At 37.8% G+C, this 19398-nt stretch overlaps 1 protein-coding gene across 7 annotated transcripts in view; it reads right to left on the bottom strand.

The window, feature by feature from the left end:
- PLD1 (phospholipase D1) overlaps positions 1-19398 on the bottom strand; it is a 225204-nt gene that overhangs the window by 55954 nt on the left and 149852 nt on the right. For all 7 annotated transcript variants that reach the window (XR_012129383.1, XM_037003125.2, XM_073232089.1 and 4 more), the window contains 2 exons: positions 13657-13767; positions 11159-11247 (listed from right to left, as the gene is read on the bottom strand). Coding sequence is in view for 6 of the 7 variants with exons in the window: in XM_037003125.2 (XP_036859020.2) it covers positions 11159-11247; positions 13657-13767 (200 nt within the window). In the remaining variant the exon portion in view is untranslated. The remainder of the gene's footprint in view (positions 1-11158; positions 11248-13656; positions 13768-19398) is intronic.

Raw genomic sequence — 19398 nt, 5'->3', positions numbered from 1 at the left:
CCATGTGGCTTATCTCACTGAGCATAATACCCTATAGCTCCATCTATGTTGTTGCAAATGGTAGGATTTGTTTTCTTCTTATGGCTGAATAATATTCCATTGTGTATATGTACCACTTCTTCTTTATCCATTCTTATACTGATGGACACTTAAGTTGTTTCCATTTCTTGGCTATTGTAAAGAGTGCTGCAATAAACATAGGTGTATATATGTCTTTTTCAAACTGGGCTGCTGCATTCTTAGGGTAAATTCCTAGGAGTGGAATTCCTGGGTCAAATGGTATTTCTATTTTGAGCTTTTTGAGGAACCTCCATACTGCTTTCCACAATGGTTGAACTAATTTATATTCCCACCAGCAGTGTAGAAGGGTTCCCCATCCTCACCAACATTTGTTGTTTGTCTTTTGGATGGTGGCCATCCAAATTGGTGTGAGGTGATATCTCATTGTGGTTTTAATTTGCATTTTGCTGATGATAAGCGATGCGGAGCATCTTTTCATGTGCCTGTTGGCCATCTGAATTTCTTCTTTGGAAAAGTGTCTGTTCAGATCCTATGCTCATTTTTTAATTGGATTGTTTGCTTTTTGTCTGTTGAGGTGCATGAGCTCTTTGTATATTTTGGATGTCAGCCCCTTATTGCATATGTCATTCATGAATATATTCTCCCATACTGTAGGATGCCTTTTTGTTCAGGTGATGGAGTCCTTTGCTGTACAGAAGCTTTTTAGTTTGATACAGTCCCACTTATTCATTTTTGCTTTTGTTTCCCTTGCCCATGGAGATATGTTCATGAAGAAGTTGTTCATGTTTATATTCAAGAGAGTATTGCCTATGTTTTCTTCTAAGAGTTTTATGGTTTCATGACTTACATTCAGGTTTTTGATCCATTTTGAGTTTACTTTTGTGTATTTTGAATGTTATTTTTCATCACTTATCAGTGTATCTTGGAAATCCTTTGATATCTGCACATACAGAATTGCTCATTTTTTTAACAGCTGCAACATAGTATTCCATGACACATCCATAGTATAATATTTAAACCAGTTCTCTATTGGTGGGCATTTAAGTTGTTTCTAACTTTTTGCTTTTTCAAAATACCTATTTTGCCCCAAATGTTTACACACATAAGTCATTTTACACATTTGTTGGAAAAATTTTAGAAGTAGTATTTCTGGTCTTGAACACCAAGTGTTTGTGATTCTGTAGTTAAAAGTTGGTTCCCTTTAATCCTTGTGTTTTTTAAAAGCGAAAGTGACTTCAAAATGGAGAACTCACATTGAGAAATGTCCCACAAAAATATTGTATCTTTAGATTAAACATTTTTGCTCATTTCATTTGCAGTAATCAGAATATTCACATTGTCCTGTTCTTGGGACTCTGTTAGCTCCATATCAAGGTCTTTGCTTTTTTACAATGTTTCAGTTTTTGAATCTCCTGAATGAAGAAATTTTTAAACTGTGTTCAGCAAATTAGCATACATGGCTTAGATTTTCAGTGCTGTAGAAAAGGGCTCTATAACCATAAAACTGTGGCTAAGTTTAAGCCAATGATGAGAAAATTCTATTCAAGAGTATGTCCAATCTCCTTCCTTGATCCAGTTCCCAGAAGACAACAGTTCTCAGCAGCTGAGGATTCTAATCTCTTCAGAAGCACTTCATCCTCATAACTTCAGGGTTGTGCAAATGACAGCAATCAGCTTAGGGCAAGAACCTGAGCTCCCAGTGTGCAGAATTATTTATGATCTTAAGAGCACAATAAAAGCTAGTGGGCACCAAGCTGTCATGCAGGCAATTGCTTCATCCACTTTAGGTCAGAACAACTATACAAAATTGCATTCTCAGGCTTTTTGTTAAAGTACGTTTTTCTTCCAAAAATCACCAACTCTTATAATAGTGCTATGTATAATAGCTAAAAATTGGAATAGATGTCCAATAATAGGGGGATAGTTAACTAAATTATGTTATAGCCACTCAATGGATATAACTTTTGGCAGTCACTAAAAATGACCAGTATGATGACTTACTGGCAAAATACACCCAGTATCCTAATTACAATCCTTTAGTAGAATTCGTGCCTCATATCAAAAATTACCGAGTATCATAATTCTTCCAAGTGGTAAAGATACCTCAAGACAAATGCTGGGCATAGAAGCCATAGGGCATAAATCTGCAAAGAAGTAAAAAGCTATCCTTTTCAAAGAATATTGCTACTCTCTCACTTACCAACTTTACATTTCCCTATATGGCTCCGGAAGACAACTGGTTAGCCAGAGACGGGTAAGATTCCTCAAGGGAGGAACAACCTAAGACAGGCACAGTCGCAGGGGGGCCATCAGGTGAGAAATTGGGGATCAACAGAGGTGAGGCTTAGAATCTCACCCCCCTGTTTTGAGAGAAATCTTCTGCATCCGTGGATGTTTTGTTGCCCTTGTCTAGCTTGGATTAATACTTTGTCTATAGGCACAGACCTGATCATCTACATTTGCCCTCTTACAGCACTAAATTACGTGTTCTACCTTTATTTTCTGCCTTTATTTTGCATCTACCTACCACAGCATTTTATTTAAAAAAATAATAATAATAAGGGAGAAATGTGGGATTCACATATAAATCAAGTATAAAAATCAAACGAATAATCATATCTGACTTGATTGTTTATAGTTCATGATGTGTGATCAAAACCAAAAGTTTCTGTGATATAACTGCCCTTGCACTACTCACCATGTAAGAACTTATTCACTATGTAAGAACTAGTTCACCATGTAAGAACTTGTTCGTTATGCTTCAGAAGATTGGAGACTGTTGAGAATTAGGCTTGGGGTTGATTAATGATTGTGCATTGAGTCCCCTATACAGAATTTTATTGTTGTTAACAACCATTTGATCAATAAATATGAGAGATGCCCTCTCAAAAAAAAAATACACCCAGTACTGTGTTAAAATGGCCCTAATGCAAAATTACAATTACAGGATAGCCACAGATGTGGCAGACTGCTACTATGAGATAGTAGATAATTTTCCCCTTAAATGGGTTAACTTCCCTCACTCTGTGACTGGAGGTATGAAGCAGGCACTGCTTTTAGGTGGCACTCTCACAAAGGAACCAGGACACAAAGATTTCCACACCTTAGATTTGAGGCACTGGCTAGAGATGCTCTGGGCTAAGGCAGTAATACTATAGAGAAAGAGGAGAGACTCAGTGCAGGGACCCTGTCCTTCGCCCACAAGCAGAATTCTAGGGAGAACAGGGCAAATCCATCGCCTTTCATACAGGGTTGAGGGAGCCGTGAGGATTGGTGCCTTGCTTTCAGAGGAATCCAGAGAAACGTCCACCAGCCTACCTGATCAGATGGCAGCAATGGAAGAGAAGTGGCAAAGGCAGGTCTGAAAGAAGGGGAGGCCCAAGTTCCAGAAAGCAGACAGAAGAGGAGGCCTGAGACAGTGACACCAAGAGCTGCAAGCCTCTTCCCAAGACCCAGGGTCCCTTAGCACCCACACCAAGGGCCGCCGTGTGTCAGGGAGGGGAGGACAGGCTGGGCACTGACGGACTGCATATGCAGCGGACGGAACAAGAGATCACTGAATGTGACCACATTTGTCAGGAAGTGACTGAACTAAATCTCCTTCTATTGTGTGGACATGGACTTGAGACAGGTGAGTTAAAGGCGAAGAAATAAATTACAGTTCAACAGAGACTGTAAGTATGTTATTAATATAGACAAAGAAGGAAATCTGAAAATAAAAAGTAGACTTTTTAGGGTGGTAAGAGTGTTAATGTACTTAAAAATGAAAATATTTAAGATTTTTTATTTTTCTGATTGCTATAATGCTGCTTGTACCTTTACAGAACACAGACTTGCTGTGTGAAAGGGTCGTAGCCTGTTCCCTGCATGTTCTTCTCTCCTGCAAAACCCTCTCCTCCCTTACCCTTTGACCCCCCCTCAGCATGGAGAGCAGTCAAAAGAAGTGGGGTCTGCTCAGAGCAGGGCCTCAGATGCTGAAAGAAGGGCCCAGTGAGGCTCATCGTGCTTCTCCGGTGATCAAACTCTTTATTATTTGAGATTTATGGACCATACTTCATTGTCATAAATGTCAAGGTATAAATACTGTCACTGCTGTAGATTTTGGAGCAATGAATGGTACCAGAAATAAGAATTATGGTTGGGCCTTAGGTTTTTTGTAGAGAGAACTTTATACTTTATTGGTATCAGTTATGTGAGAATTGGATCTGTAGCTTCTCAGTGGTTTGGGACACAGCCCATTTTATTTTGTGTTTGGCAAATCTTTTTAAACTACAGCAGACCTTTCTGAACTTCAGTTTTCTCATCTATAAATGAGGGACTTGGCTAAAATCAGTGCCAGTCCACTAGAAATGCTGACCCTATTTAGCAATGACTTTGTGTATTGTATCTATGACTTTATACATTATGATGTTATGTATTGTGCACATCTCCCCCTCACACGTACTTTTTTCATTGGTTATCTTTTGAAAATGACAAGCTTTTAAATGTAAGAATGTTTGTGATTAGCCCAGCTTGTCTGACTGACTTCACTCTGGACTTGAAAACCTTTGACAGGCATGTCCCTCAGTGGCCCCTGAGTAAGATTCTACAGATCCTCCTATTAAACTGTTCCCATTATAGCCCAGCTGTTTACATCCTCATTTTTCTAAGCGTCTCTCTCTCTCTCTTCTTTTCTTTGCCAGAGTGCATGCTCAGGCTCTAAATGATTGCTGACCTCTGCCCTGTGCTAGTCTTTACATCTATCTGCTGAGGTTACCATTTATATAATTTTTGGAATCAAATAAAAGCAACTAAAATATATAAATCAAAAGTTCTCCTGTCATGAGCTATTGTCATTTCTGCTCCAAAGTAACCTCTTATCCAGAAATTTTATAGAGCTTGGAGATTATCCCACAAGAAAAAAACATAAAACCAGCAACAGGCTGTTTTTTTTTATTTGTCTTACTATAACTGCAGTTCAAATTTCTTTAACACAGTGCTTCTGAAACATACCCAACATGTCCTTTCAGCTGGGTACATAAATTATAGGATATGGTAATTATAGGATATAGATTTTTTTTTAAGCCTAAGAATGGTTTATCTACCTATCAAAATGTTTATTTCATTTTTTTATTACAAAAATAAAATATCTCTCATACCAAATAAAATACTCTTAGGGGTAAAAGGGAATCAGCTATTACATTGAATGGACTTCTTTTGAAATACCTGGCCCAACTTCATGCTCAATGGCAGTTGCACCAAAACATGTGTATGGAGGGGGGAGGCATAAATGGTAACTAGGAGTCTTCCCCTGCTAAATCCTAAAAATAAATGAGAAGTTTGAGGATTTTCTTTGGTGTATACATAGCGCATTTTGGTATTTGGGAGGCTTAACATTAGAACATTTCTACTTTCCTTGAACTAAAGGCTGCTTTGTAGCTGAGTGGTGAAGAGCACAAGTTGAGGTGCTAAGGCCATGGTTTGGGTCTCATTTGCATTCACCAGCAGCTGTGTGCCTCGGCAAGCTCCCTCATCTCCCCTGGCCTCAGTGCCTCACCTGTAGAATGGGAATAATTATGCACCCACTTACTAAGGTTGATATGAGAACTGAATGAAGTAATGCATATAAAGTACTTTGGATGTGGGAAGACTCAAAAACTATTTGGTAACATTATAATTTGATTAACAATCAGTGATTTCAGTTAGAAAGCTTGTACACCTTCAAAGAATAATCAGCAAAGCAAAGCAAAACTGAATTCACATTAGGTTTCAACATTCCTTTCATTTTATTCTATATTTTGGTGGAGGGTGTTATCACACCAGTAACGGGGAATCCAAAAATTGATTCCCAAGAGGAGGAGGAGTCAGCTATAGATTTTCAGGATGCCACTAGTCAGTGTTTGAATAATGTGCCTATACTTGTCACAGGATGAACAAGCACCAGCGGCAGGAAATCAGAATAACTTCCACTTGTCCAGCAATAGCCACCTAATGATTTTTAAAAAGGCACATTAAACATCTCTAAAAAGATGGGCTTCTTGTGCTTCTTCGTCCTTGCTCAAATTTACAGTGAGCTAGCATATTTCCAGGTGATGTTCTTGGAAATAATCATTTCTTACATGAACTGGTGCTTTATGGCTTCAAATTGCTTCCACATCCATTCATAGGAGCTGGGTAGGACAGATACTATTTTCTTTGTTGGTGAAAAAACAAGAATCAGAAAGGCAAACTGATGTACTGAAAGGTCACATACCTGTAGGTGGCAGAGTTGGAAAGAACCCAGGTTTCCAGATATCTGGTTCCCCGTTAATGTCAGGTTCCCCAGGGGAGCATCCCCATACCATCCATTCGTGGCACATGGCAAGCACTGTCTGGCTTTGTTCTATAGCCAGGGGAAGCTTGAAGAGTTTGAGCAATTTTCAAAATTATGTATTTTTCAATGTATTTTATACAGTTTAGTATTTCAATGCAGTTTAGTATTAGAATACAGAGCCATTAAATCAACTGCCTGTTTTCACTGTGTATGCCAATTCTGTGGTGAGAATTGTGCAAAATGCACTCACTTCCTAAGTCTTTACCAAGGCAGCAAAACTATGCATGTCAAGTTTCCATAAGCAAAAATGGTTTCATCCCCAGAAACCACTCATTCATGGCACACAGTGTTTTAAAATGTTTTCTCCCTCTATTAGTTGATTCTAGGCTATCTTTTGGTTTATTCAGACACAGTATAGGCCAATTTTAGATTGTGGATTATGATTTCTTCTCCCTGACCTCTACCAGATTTGAGTTATCAAAGACAGGCTTCAAGGAGGTTGTGAGCTAGTCTCAACTCCAAGACAGTTTTACTTAGTAGAATGGACCTTTTGTTTTCTACAAGGATTCCCACAGCTATTCTTAGTTCAGCATGGGATAAACAACCTTCTGAGGCTCTAGGTCATGGATCAGAGAGTATGGAGACTTTGCAAAAACCGGTTTCTGTAAAAAATCGTGGCTCCTGAGAAGGGACCAGGAGGAAGTGAGGGAAGCAGAGAACTTACTTACTTCAGGGAATTGGTATGGGGCTGGATTCCAGCACTAGGAGAAAAATAAAGGCTCAGCCCAGTTGAGGGAGTTGGCAATTTAAAGACTCCTATCTGTCCTGGGTAAGAGGGGCCTGGAAGAGAGCCTGTGTTCCTTGGTCAGGCCTGGCTGAATGCTAACTGTCATTTCCCTCCATCTGCTATATTCTATTCTTTTTCCAACAGCCAAAATTAGACTTGTTGCTAGGCATGTGATTTTGGCCGAGAAAATCCAAGTCTCAGAAGAGTGGGAAACAGAGAAGTCAATGAAGGAAGGCAGAGGGGTTAGCTTGGGGTGAAGAGGAGAGGCCTCACTGCAGGCAGGCTGCAGGATAAGATTTTAATTCTACCTTTGCCTTATCTAAGAATACAAGCTCACAGATATGACATCATTAAATGAAAATATATTTATAGTTGCAATTAACAGAGATGAATAACGTGCAGATGCAGAGCAGGGGAAAATGTATGATATTTTAATGTGTGATATATAGACCACTTTGAAATGTGACTGTCAAAGAAAGTGAGACTACTGAGAGAGAGAGCTAAATGACACATCATTTCCCATTTTCTACAAAGTAAGCTGGTAAGTGCCTCTTTAATGTGCTCTATGAACTTCTGAGCACCAGATACAATCTGCAACATATGTAGTTCACCATGTTCTCTCACTTTCGGTTTCAGAAGCAGCTCATAGGATCACTGGAAAATGCTCAATCAGAAAATATCTTAAAGTTCCTTCCAGCCATAAAATGCTATGATTTTAGAAGCCCAGACTTCAAAAGACTAATATGCTAAAGACAATATAATTTCAGACTCCCAAAAGCAAATCTTCCAGGTATTTATTAAATCATGTACTATAGGGAACTAATAGCTGTAATGAGTAAAGTTGAAGATGCATTGTACTCTCCTTATTAGCTGATCACAGTTCCAAAATTCTTCATTCACTGCTTAGCTCAATGAGCTCATTTGTAGACTTAATTTATTTCTGCGACTATTTCAATTTCATGAAAAGATTATTTTTCTCTTTTGTCAAATGTGCTTTACAGATAAAATGGGCATTCCTGCATCAATGAAATCCAAGAGTTGATGGAAAGACAATGCAATTTTGTACAGTAGACATAAATGGACCCGCAGAATTGGGGGACTGGCAAGAAATCTGTGTGTGTACAAGTAGGTTTTAACTGTAAGCAAGACTTTTTTAAAAAAATTATGGTATCGTGATATACAAACTTAAAGGTTTCACATGAGCAACATTGTGGTTTCAACATTCACCCATATTATCAATTCTCCCCACCCACCCCACTGCAGTCACTGTCCATCAGTGCAGTAAGATGCTACAGAGTCATTACTTGTCTTCTTCACACGTGACCTATGTATATCATAAGTGGTAATTATAATCCCCCTCAATCCCCTTCTCCTTCCCTCCCCACCCACCTTCCGCATCCCCTTTGTTTTGGTAACCGCTAGTCCCTTCTTGGAGTCTGTGAGTCTGTTGCTGTTTTGTTCCCTCAGTTTTGCTTTGTTGTTATACTCCATAAATGAATGAAATCATTTGGTACTTGTAAACAAGACTGTTTTTAATAAATCTCAGAAACAGGTCCTATGGATACTTTCTTTAAAAAGTATATGAGAAAGCAAAAGAGAGAGGTAATCTGTATGACTACTAAGCAATCTCGGCTGTGCCCTCGGGTCACCTGTGGAACATTATAAAATACAGGTACCTGGGTCCTACTCCAGGCCATTCTGACCCAGCAAGCCTGGAGTTGAGTTCAGCACTCTGTATTTGTGTAATGGTCCAATGGTGATTCTGATGTGCAGTAAAGGGTGAGATCCACTCTACACCGTGCAGGATGTGGTGGGTCCTACGGCAGGCTGCTGAGATGCCCTAACCATGGGATCAAGACAGCCATTCCTGCAGCACTGAGAGCTGGCTGCTGGTGACTGCTCACTTAGTGAAGTCCTTCTCCAGAAACTGCCCCACCCAAGGTTATGCCATTTTCCCCACAGAGTAGGCCTGTACCTAATGACTGGGCAATGGGGAAAGGGAGTAACCAAGGCCCAACCCACTTGCCTCAATCTGGGGCAACCCTGAAGGGCTCATTCATCTTAATTGTCAATGAACTGGAGTTGTGTGGTCTGAGGGGTAGGAACTGGGTAGGAAGTCCAAAGACCTGGGCTCGAAGTCATTTTTGCCTATTGTCATCAGTGGCTTAGACAAGTCATATCACCTCTTGAACCTCAGTTTTTAACTCTAAAAATGGGAACAACAACAACAATAAAAACCATATGATCTACTTTCACAAGTAGTTGTCAAGATGCAGGAAGAGTCTATAGATATAAACTGAATTGTATAAAATGGTGATGATTATTGTTATGAAATGTTCTTAGGGCTAAAAATATTACTTCACATATTACGTGAAAAAAGATATCAAAGTACCACATGACAGTGAAAGTCAAAAACTGATTCAATCTCCAAATGTGTACTTCCTTAACATTCTCTGCTGCATGTGTTCAATGAACTGAGATAATAAAATGCAATGGTTTTGTTTGTTTATTTTGCTGCTTTCACAAAGAGTTAAACTGGCCATAAAAATAAACAGTCCAGGGTGCCAAGATAATTTAGTGGGGAAAGAATAATCTTTTCAACAAATGGTGCTGGAACAGCTGTACATCCACATACAAAAGAACAAAGCTGGACCTCTACCTCACACCATGTACAAAAAATAACTTAAACTGAACCAAAGGCCTACATGTAAGAGCAAAAGCTATAAAACTGTTAGAAGAAAAGAGACATAAGTCTTCCTGATCTTGGACTAGACAGTGATTTTGTAGCTATAATACCAAAGCACAAGAAATAGAAGCAAAAATAGATAAATTAGATGTTACCAAGATTTAAAAAATTTTGTGTTTCAAAGGATACTATCAAGAAAGTAAAAAAGTAAATAGAATGAATGAGAAAATATTTGCAAACCATAAATCTGATATAAGACTTGTATCCAGAATACATAAACAACTCTTACAACTCAACCATAAAAAGACAACCTAATTGAAAACTGGACAATGGATTTGAACAGACATTATCTCCAAAGATAAAACGTGAGAGGCCAATAAACAAAAAATACTCAGCATCATTAATCATTAGGATAATTTAAATCAAAACCATATGAGTTACCATTTCACACCTACTAGGCTGGCTATCATCGAAAGGAGGGATATTAAGTATTGGCAATGATACAGAGAAATTGAAGCCCTCGTACACTATGGGAACATAAAATGGCGTAGCTGCTTTTGAAAACATTCTGGCAGTTCCTCAAAATGTTCAATACAGAGTTACCATATGACCCAGCAATTTTACCCCCAGGGTAATGAAAACATGTCTGAAAAAAACATGTCTGTAAAGCATGTTTATATCAGCATTACTCATAATAGCCAAAAAAAGGAAACAACACAAATATCTTTCAACTGATGAATGAACAGAATGTGGTATATCCAGGTAATGGAGTATTACCTGGCAATAAAAGTAAATGAAAACACCGATATATTCTATAACATAGATGACCCTTGAAAACATTAAGCTAAGAAAGAAGTCAGTCACAAAAGACCATATACTGTATGGTTCCATTTACATGAAATAACCAGATTAGGCAAATCTACAGGGATGGAACGTGGTTTGGTGGTTGCAAGGGGCTAAGGAAAGAGGCAATAGGGAGAGACTGCTAAAATGTCTCAGGAGCTGGAAAAATCAGACAGAGGGTAACAAGAATTTAAATATAACCCATGGGAAAATATTACAACTATTTTGCTTTGATTTTTCAGTGAACACAGCTCACTGTTTGCCATTAAATAAATCAAATCCTAAATCCTATGCATGGGAAAGGGACTGGCCAGGAAAAAATGACTACCTTGGAAAAATTCAGATTCCCTCAAAAATGAACTAAAGAATTCTCTGCAACCGACTCAGATTTAAGGAACCAATAAACTATGGCTGGCTGAACCAAATTTATGCCTGCTAGGAAAAGATGGCATTTTAAAATGGGTTTTCAAAAGTCATTTCAACAGTAAGGGTACTAGCAACTTCAACCAAAATGCCAGAAAAACATTACCTGTGAGCTTTCAGTATCCTCTGTGCAATGGCATCCCCTATCTTGTTGAACACAACTTTGTCATCTGCACAGCTTATGAAAAACTGGTTCTAGGGGAAATAAACAGGGTCATTAGGTAAGTCTTTATTATTTTGGTAGTATGTATATAACAAAAACTACATTGATAGTAAACATTTCACATAGCAGACATGTTCTGATTATTGAAAACAGGAAAGAAAATGCCACTGAGAACAAAAGCAGTCTCACATCACTCTAGGTCTCATGCATTTCTAGGTAAGATCACATATAACATCTCAGTCAAGTGGAAGGCTAAACTAATATTTCACTGTGAGAATTATCTATAGGGTGCATTCTTAGAATGGTAGGAACATTCCAAATTTAATCAATAGGGAAATTAGATTTTTTCAGATTCACACATTGTGTAAATGGTTATGATTTAAAATTCTATGTTGGCAAACATTCTAGCTCATGCTAGGTTTATATTTTCAACAGGATAGATGACAGAATCCCTGTGTAATTTTCTCCATCCTTTTACATTATTGCCTTTTATCTACATTTACCTTATGTCATTTGATTGGGTCTTTTATTATTCCTGAAATTGTGTATTTTAGGTAGCTTCAAAGTCTTCTGTTAGTATGTTGTATATATAAAAACAGAATAGTAGTATGGAAAAAGAAATATTTTTATTTCTTTATAAAATACTTCTGCTATTCATGTATCTATAAAGCGTTTTTTAAAACTCTAAAAAACCAAGGTACAATATTATTATCATAATGGTATAAAAGGTTAAGTAGCTGCATAAAGGAATGTTAAAAATTAGGTATAAACAATTACATGTCCTTTTATACACATTTTTATAATACATCTGTAATTTATAAGTATAATCACAAAGTAATTTTTTCTAATCATTTTAAGGAATAGAGACATATAAATAAAGACTCAAAATATGATTATCATGTCTTTGCAACATTATCATTTTTACTACTATAATGTTTCTACACTTAAGTGTGTAAATCTGTAAATTGCCTCCAGAAACCAAACTTACAGGAAGACACTGCACAAACTCATTTGAGAATGTGTTTCCCTTAGGGCATCAGAAATCAAAAGTGGCATACAAACCATATTTGTTTTGCTGAATGCATACTGCAGATAAGCTTAGTATTTCCACAATGGCTGTAAACACTCACTAGCCACATGTCCCTTCCTTTACCTCTCCTTTTTCAGGCAGAACAACAGGGTGAATGGCAACTATTTGCCTCGGCTAGAAGCATGCCAGCCAGGTTTGTGTGTACAGCCCTGTGTATCGATCAACATGACATTACTAACTCATTTAGTTCCTGCAGAAGCATTAATAAGAAAAGCTACTAAAAAGCTAAAGCTAAAAGATTCTGGGTAATGGATGAGGTAGCCATTAACATTTTATATTATATTATTATTAAAATTAGTAATATTCCTAAGCTCCAGACTCTATTCAGAGTTCATTAATTTTTCCACTGATGTCCTTTTCCTGTTGCAAGTACCAATCAGGCTTCAACACTGCATGTAGCCTACTAATATTTTTAACTAGCTTCTCTTTCTCCAGGCCTATGAAATGAATCTCCAATTCTTTACTCTTGCCTTTAATGAATTGTCACTGCATAGAAGGAGAGACAGCAGGATTCAAGGGAAAGGAGAGTAGAGCTAAAATAGTGTTCCTCAGATAATCCATTTCCCTTCACACATTTTAAAAAATTCAGTAGGAAGAAAATACTAACATGAAGAAGGGAGATGTGCTTTGATTTATTTTTCCATTATCATGACTTTTTATTTGTTCAGGGTTTGCCAAGTGTTCTGAGCTAACTTTATATCTGCTTTGAAGTGCAATTAACATATTTTAGTTTGGAAACCTAAACCCAGATTTTCTCCTATTCTCTCAACAGAAACTCTGGGATCTGAAAAATCTTTATAATGCTCTTTATAATGAACAGTGGTTCACACAGAATTGAAGAGGTGGTACCTGTCCTCAGTATTCCCCCATCTTCCTTTCCCATGTTCCTTTGCTTGCAATGTCCATACTCCAACATCCCTAAAGTAGTGGCGCTCAGGCTTTCCATCTTAGCAAGTTACCGTGTGTGCTCTCCTGAAGCAGCTCCATGCTTCACACTTTCGCTCTCCAACTCCAGCCAAATCACAAGTTACACATCCTTGCTGGGGTATTTCTGACTAATAATGTCACAGTGAGTTGATGGATTTTAGTAACAAGGACTGGGGGGATTCCCATTAGAGTCCTGAGTTAATGAAAATGCAAAGTGAATGTCAGGTACACTGGGGTGGTAAAAATTCAGGTGAGCTGAGAACTCTTCGTATCTCAGCATACCCTGATTAATATGGTAGGTGCTGAATTCCGGGACCCTGCAGTCCATTATTAACTGGTTAATAATTAATGTTATCAATTTCAACCATCTCACCATATTATGGGAAGGCAGTTTGGCATACTAACTCACATGAGCAGGACTTACTTCTATATAGATATAGTGCTTGCTGTTCTTTATCACGTTGACGTAAGCAGCATGGATGGACTCTTCATGGTACTTTATACCAGCAGACCAGTCAGCAGCAGAGCGGAGCAGCTACAAGGCAGCAGTGAGAAATGAGCAAACATAGACAATGGAAATGACAACAGACATACTCATATAGTGAAGTCAATCCTTTTACCTCTGATTGATTCAATAACTGAATGATTATAGCGGCTTTAGTCTCATGAGAGAGGGAGAGCAGCTGGGTTGGGTACTGGTCCTTGGAGATAATCCGTAACAAAGAAGCGCAGCTGGAAATCATGTCCTGAATACCCTCTTCTACCCACAAATATTTTTGTTCAAAATTGGAAACCATAAAATGTGTTTTTTGCCAAGAGTATTTCCGAAGTACCTCTTCTGGTAGCTATAAGCAGGGTAATCACTGATGGTTCCATATTTACACCAGAATGCCTGTTGTTCTGGTATTTACTAATATTACCACTTTTACTCTCAAAAGTGTCCTGGTTTGAGCCATATGATTCAGTCACCCTAGCTCTGACCTGATAATGTGCTTATTCCTTTTTTCCCAAATACATATTGCTCAGATTAATACATTCAAAAAGACAGATTCATTTAGACATATAATCTTGATTCTGCCTTTAATGAGCTGTCTGATCCTTGGCATGCCGTCTGTAACTCTCCGCTTTCCCACTCACACCGCCTCCGTCTATTCAGACACTCGCTCCCGCCTGGATTACACGAAGGGCTCCCAGCTCAGATACCTGAGTGTATGTTAAAGGTACTGATGCAGAGTGGGACTGCCTTGGTTCAAAGCTTAGCTTGACTGCTTAGTGGCTTTGATCCTGGTCAAGTCTTTTTTTACTTCTTTGTGCCTTAGATTTCTGTTTTATAAAATTTAATATCTATTTTATAGGGTTGTAGAGAGGATTAAGTGATTTACTATGAAGTGTGCAGAAGGAGGCCTATTATCCAGTAAGTGGCATATAAGGGTTTGCTATTATTAGTGAGAACATTAGAGGATGCATCTGAGCTGCGGCAGATGTCAGAGATGCTGCAGAGCAGACTGGCTGTGCATGGGAGGGTGGACTGCATGACATATAGGGTTTTTCAACACTGAGAAACCGTTGGTTATCATTTTTTTCAGCATTCTGTTACTGCCATACAATGTTGGGAAAATAGTAGGTACTCAATAAATACTAATTAACTTTATTTACATAATAGTAGGACATCATAAAAAAATCACTATAAAACAGATTTGCTGTTTTTGATTTGATGTGAATATTGAAATTGTCCCTCATGAGGTCAATTGAGTTAAAAATAAGAGAATGGCCCAGAATTAACAGGAATATATCAAATGATCCAAATGTAACCAGTTTTATATGTATTACATATAAAAGGTCTGATTAACCTTTGTTTTAATTAGTAACTGCAAAAATTACATCTATAAGGCTAGTGAAATTCAAACCTAGTACTTACTGCAATCATTGATTGTGCCATCCTCAAAATATTTATTTATTCGGTATAAGTGACTTCCTACAAAATAGCTTTCCTCAACATTTAATTTTAGTGTGCAATGAAATTGGAAAATTTAATTGTGAACAGAATATCACAATTAAATTAAATATCTCAAAAGAAAATGCATAAGGAAAATTTAAATAAATGTGATCCACACTTGGAAAATACTTTGATTTCACATCTCCTCCAAGGAACTACATTATTGTTCATGAGAATAACAAAGGTTGAACAAATAGGAGTTTCAGTTCTTATGCCACTCAAATTTATGTCGAATTATGTTGCTATGGGGCACAGCCCTGATGGAGGCTACACAGAGAAGGTTTTTATAGCACACATACTGATCTAGTTCTATATAACTCTAGAAACAATGTATACAATTGCACAGTATGCTGGAAAGATGAGAATTTTGGAGATCTGTGTTATAAACCGAACTTACTAGCTCTTTCTACCTTGGATGAGTATTTTAATATCATGGAGACTCTGTTCCCTCCACTCTACACTTGAGCACCTTCTCTCTCACCTACACACACACACACACACACACACACACACACACACACACACGGCTGCTGTGAAAAACAAAATGGCATAACAAGCACAAAGAGCTATGATATGTGGCATGTAGTTGATATTTGATACATGGGATGTCTACTTCTGAAAAAGTCATAGGCAAAGTTTATATACCTACCACCTTGGTGGTAATTTCTTAGTCTTCCCTTTAAATCTAGAAACCTGATACTTTGTTTCCTTTCTGACTCTCAAAATTTGCTGATTCAGAGATTTAATAAATTCATTCACAAAAGATATAAATTAGGTAGCAAATAGGCTTCAAGTCTAATTGATTTGAAGTGGCTTCCTGGAAAGCTAATGTGGAAGTGAGGATTCTTGGAATAAGATAAACTGGGCAAGAAATCTTGACAGTCAATGGCTACCAGGAAGGGGAAAGCATGACAGCCAAATATTTGCCATCTTCCCTGTGAAGGATATGGTGAAAGTTTCTTTCTAGAGACATTTAAATGTTTAAAACAAGTCCATCTGTAAACCAAAAGAAGAACATTTTACTGTCAGCCTGAGGGGGGGCATTAGCAAAGTGGAGGAGGGCCCCTCTGATACCTGTAAAACCAAAGCATTTAGAAGGTTGCCTACCTCCCAAGGGGATTCAGTGTTATTTATCCCATTGTCTGAGTCCAAACCTATATCATTTTGTCATAACTTTAAATGAAATTTTAAGTGAAAACTCATTTAATTAAAAAAAATTCTTTTTGTTTAACTCTGACCATGTTTCTCAAGTAATACAGAAAACAATTGCGTGGATATTCACTGACTATTATTCTAGTTAAAATCTATTACCACAAGAAAACTAAACATATGAATTCCCCTTTTGCCCTGTCTCTACCCCTGAACCAGGGACCCTGAAGGTATGTACACATAAATTTAACTGTTTTAAATGCCTTATGGTCTAGAAAGGTTGTAAACTGCCAAATAAGTCAAACACATTTTGATGAACTTCCTTGTTTTAAATTTAAGATTTACTCTCTCCTTTTTCTTAACTGGCCTGACCAACTTAACTCACACTTCACTTTTAAACTTGCCTAACTGAGTCAAGTCTCAAACTCCTTCAGACACATGCAGAAATGTGGCTTATCTTACTACCCCATGTATACTTTGGATGAAATCTAATCCATGCTTTTCAAACCTCAAGTCTGAATATCTGATTTTATACATATTTCTGATTCTATGTTTTAGCCTCAAATTTTTAACTAGAACCAGTTATTTCCCTTTTCCTTTGTATTGCATCCTATTTTTTACCTTAAAAGGTAGCCTTCTCTTTATCCACAAGTTCTAATCCCCTTACACACAGTGGGGCCAAGTTGAATGTATGGACTGAAATACAGAAATCTCTTCTTGAAGGAAAACTTCTCAAAACTTGCTTAGTATTTGTCCCAAGTCTTTTTCTTTTACTGTAATGCTTTTATTTCCTATAAATTCAACATTTCTTCATTCATTTTTATTTCCCTAAGCTCCCAAGTCAATCATGGAGCAAACACTTTAAGGGCAAAAGCACTTTTTTATATGACTCTCAAGCAGAAATTAGCATCCAGGTTGAGGATTACAAGTTTTTGGGTCATGGAGACAAGGAATTGCTTGGATTGCTGACCTCATTCTTCAAGTCTGTGTTGAGGTGCATAGCAGGCTAAAAGCACCAAGAAATGATCTTTGTTCAAGAATCTGCCTCATACTATCACGCTCTTTCTTCAAATAACCATTTTTCTGTAGTTGAGTGTCACCCATTCACATCACAGTATACAATCATTTGAGTAAGATAATGCTTTTGCTTTACAATAGGGAAAAATTAAGCTTGAAGCTAAAGGAGAGGAAGAAAATAAAACTTTTGGAGAATAAGGCTGATGTGGGGAGAACTTCTAGGAAGAAAAGGTATAGCTGGGGGCTCTAGGGAGTCAGAAAGAAGGAAAAAGAGTTAGGGAAGGGTTTGGGGCTACAGCAACAGATGACCCCAAAAGGCAGGCATGCTTGCAGCTTTGCCTGGCTAGAGAGAACCCTTGGTGCTTACACCACCCTGGGACTTACTGGAGACAGCTTCTCTGCTTAGATGCTGGAATCAGACTGCTTAGAATCCAATCTCATCCCCACCATTACTGTGTTATTTTAACCTCTCAAAGTCTTAGTTTCCTCAATAAAAATAAGAGGTCAGACAGGAGTACAATTTATAGACTGGCAAATATTAAATGACGTAATCCACAAAAAGTTCAGTACAGTGCTGTGCATGAAGTAAACACTCCCCATTCATCTGGCTTCAACCAGCCAAGACCCGCAGTAGCCTGCACGGAAGTGTTACTGCATGAAGACCTGGTTCATAAATGGAAAACCAGTTCCATGTTAAGAAACTTCCTTAGAAGTAAGTGGTTTTCTTTCACCCTTACCTACCTACTTTAATCTATCACAGTACAAAACACTTTGCTTTCCTTTGAAATGGATGTTGATTTCTACACTGACATCCTTTAGAATGTCATTTAGACATTTTCCCCAGACATTCTTTTCCAGTAGTATAATCTGGATACCATTCACACTTGCCTGCATATATTTCTTTATTTGTTTTAATAGATAAAGAGATCAAAGACATGACTCCAGTGGAATTATTTCCTTCAATTTGGTAGGACTTCTCAGTAATGACTGTCTAAAGAATGGCTTTTCTACAGTAAGCTGCCCAATTTAATAAAAAGAATTGGTTCCATTTATTGATTCCATATTGACACTAATTTGGCATCAGGCATTTTCTTTTACCACAATAGACATGTCAAATGTCCTCTGTCTTGGTCATTTATCCTAAGTGGCAATGATAGCAATCAGGAATCTAGTTTGCCCTTTTTAGAGAGAAAACAAGTTCTTTTATATACTCTGTACATAAGTAGTTTCAGAACCAGCTCTCCTCCAAACCCTGGCCCCTCACTTATCTCCTGTTTTGTCTTCTCTGGGTGCTTGTGGCAGGCTTCTGAGAATGTCCAGCACTCAGCAGAAGACATCTAAAATTATTTAAAAAGTGTCAGTGGAAGTTGCTGAAGTCAGCTTTCAGGTTTGTATGACATTTTTAGAAGCAGAAATGTGTGTTGGTGGGGGCAGGCGTCCATTCCACCTGCCATAGCTCCCGTCTGCAGTAGCTGCTGTGGAGTTTCCAGCAATATGTACCCAAGGTTTATTTGGCCCAGTGTTTTTGTGTTAAAAAATTAAGTAACTGGGTTTCCTTCTGAAGATGAAAAAATAACACAAATTTTATCTATTTTACTTTATTAGGTCAAATGTTCTTTTTCTCCATTTCAATGAATGTATGGTATAAAGATTTTGTATCCAGAACTACCCTGATGACCCACCCAGAGAAATGTCAACTTCTTTGTTGCAAACTTTTGAAAATACTAGGGAAAACTTGAAGGCTAATATGACTAATATTGATGTAATTCAAAGTAGTGTGCTTTTCTAAGTGCTTCACATGGATTCGTTTTATTTAATCATCACCACAACCTTACAGAGATATGCTTATGATCCCTGTTTTATTGATAAAGGAAATGAACATAGAAAGGTGAAGTGACTTTCCCAAGGTTACCCAGTTAGTACGTAGTAAAGCTGGGATCTGAACACAGTCTGACTCCAGAATCTGCCTGTTTCTGTTGCTACACACCTTTGCTCTTTATCAGC

The sequence above is a fragment of the Manis javanica genome, chromosome 3 (assembly GCF_040802235.1).
Source record: "Manis javanica isolate MJ-LG chromosome 3, MJ_LKY, whole genome shotgun sequence".
Lineage (NCBI taxonomy): Eukaryota > Metazoa > Chordata > Mammalia > Pholidota > Manidae > Manis > Manis javanica.
The sequence above is the reverse complement of the archived record's forward strand: the minus strand, read 5'-3'. Positions and strand labels throughout refer to the sequence as shown.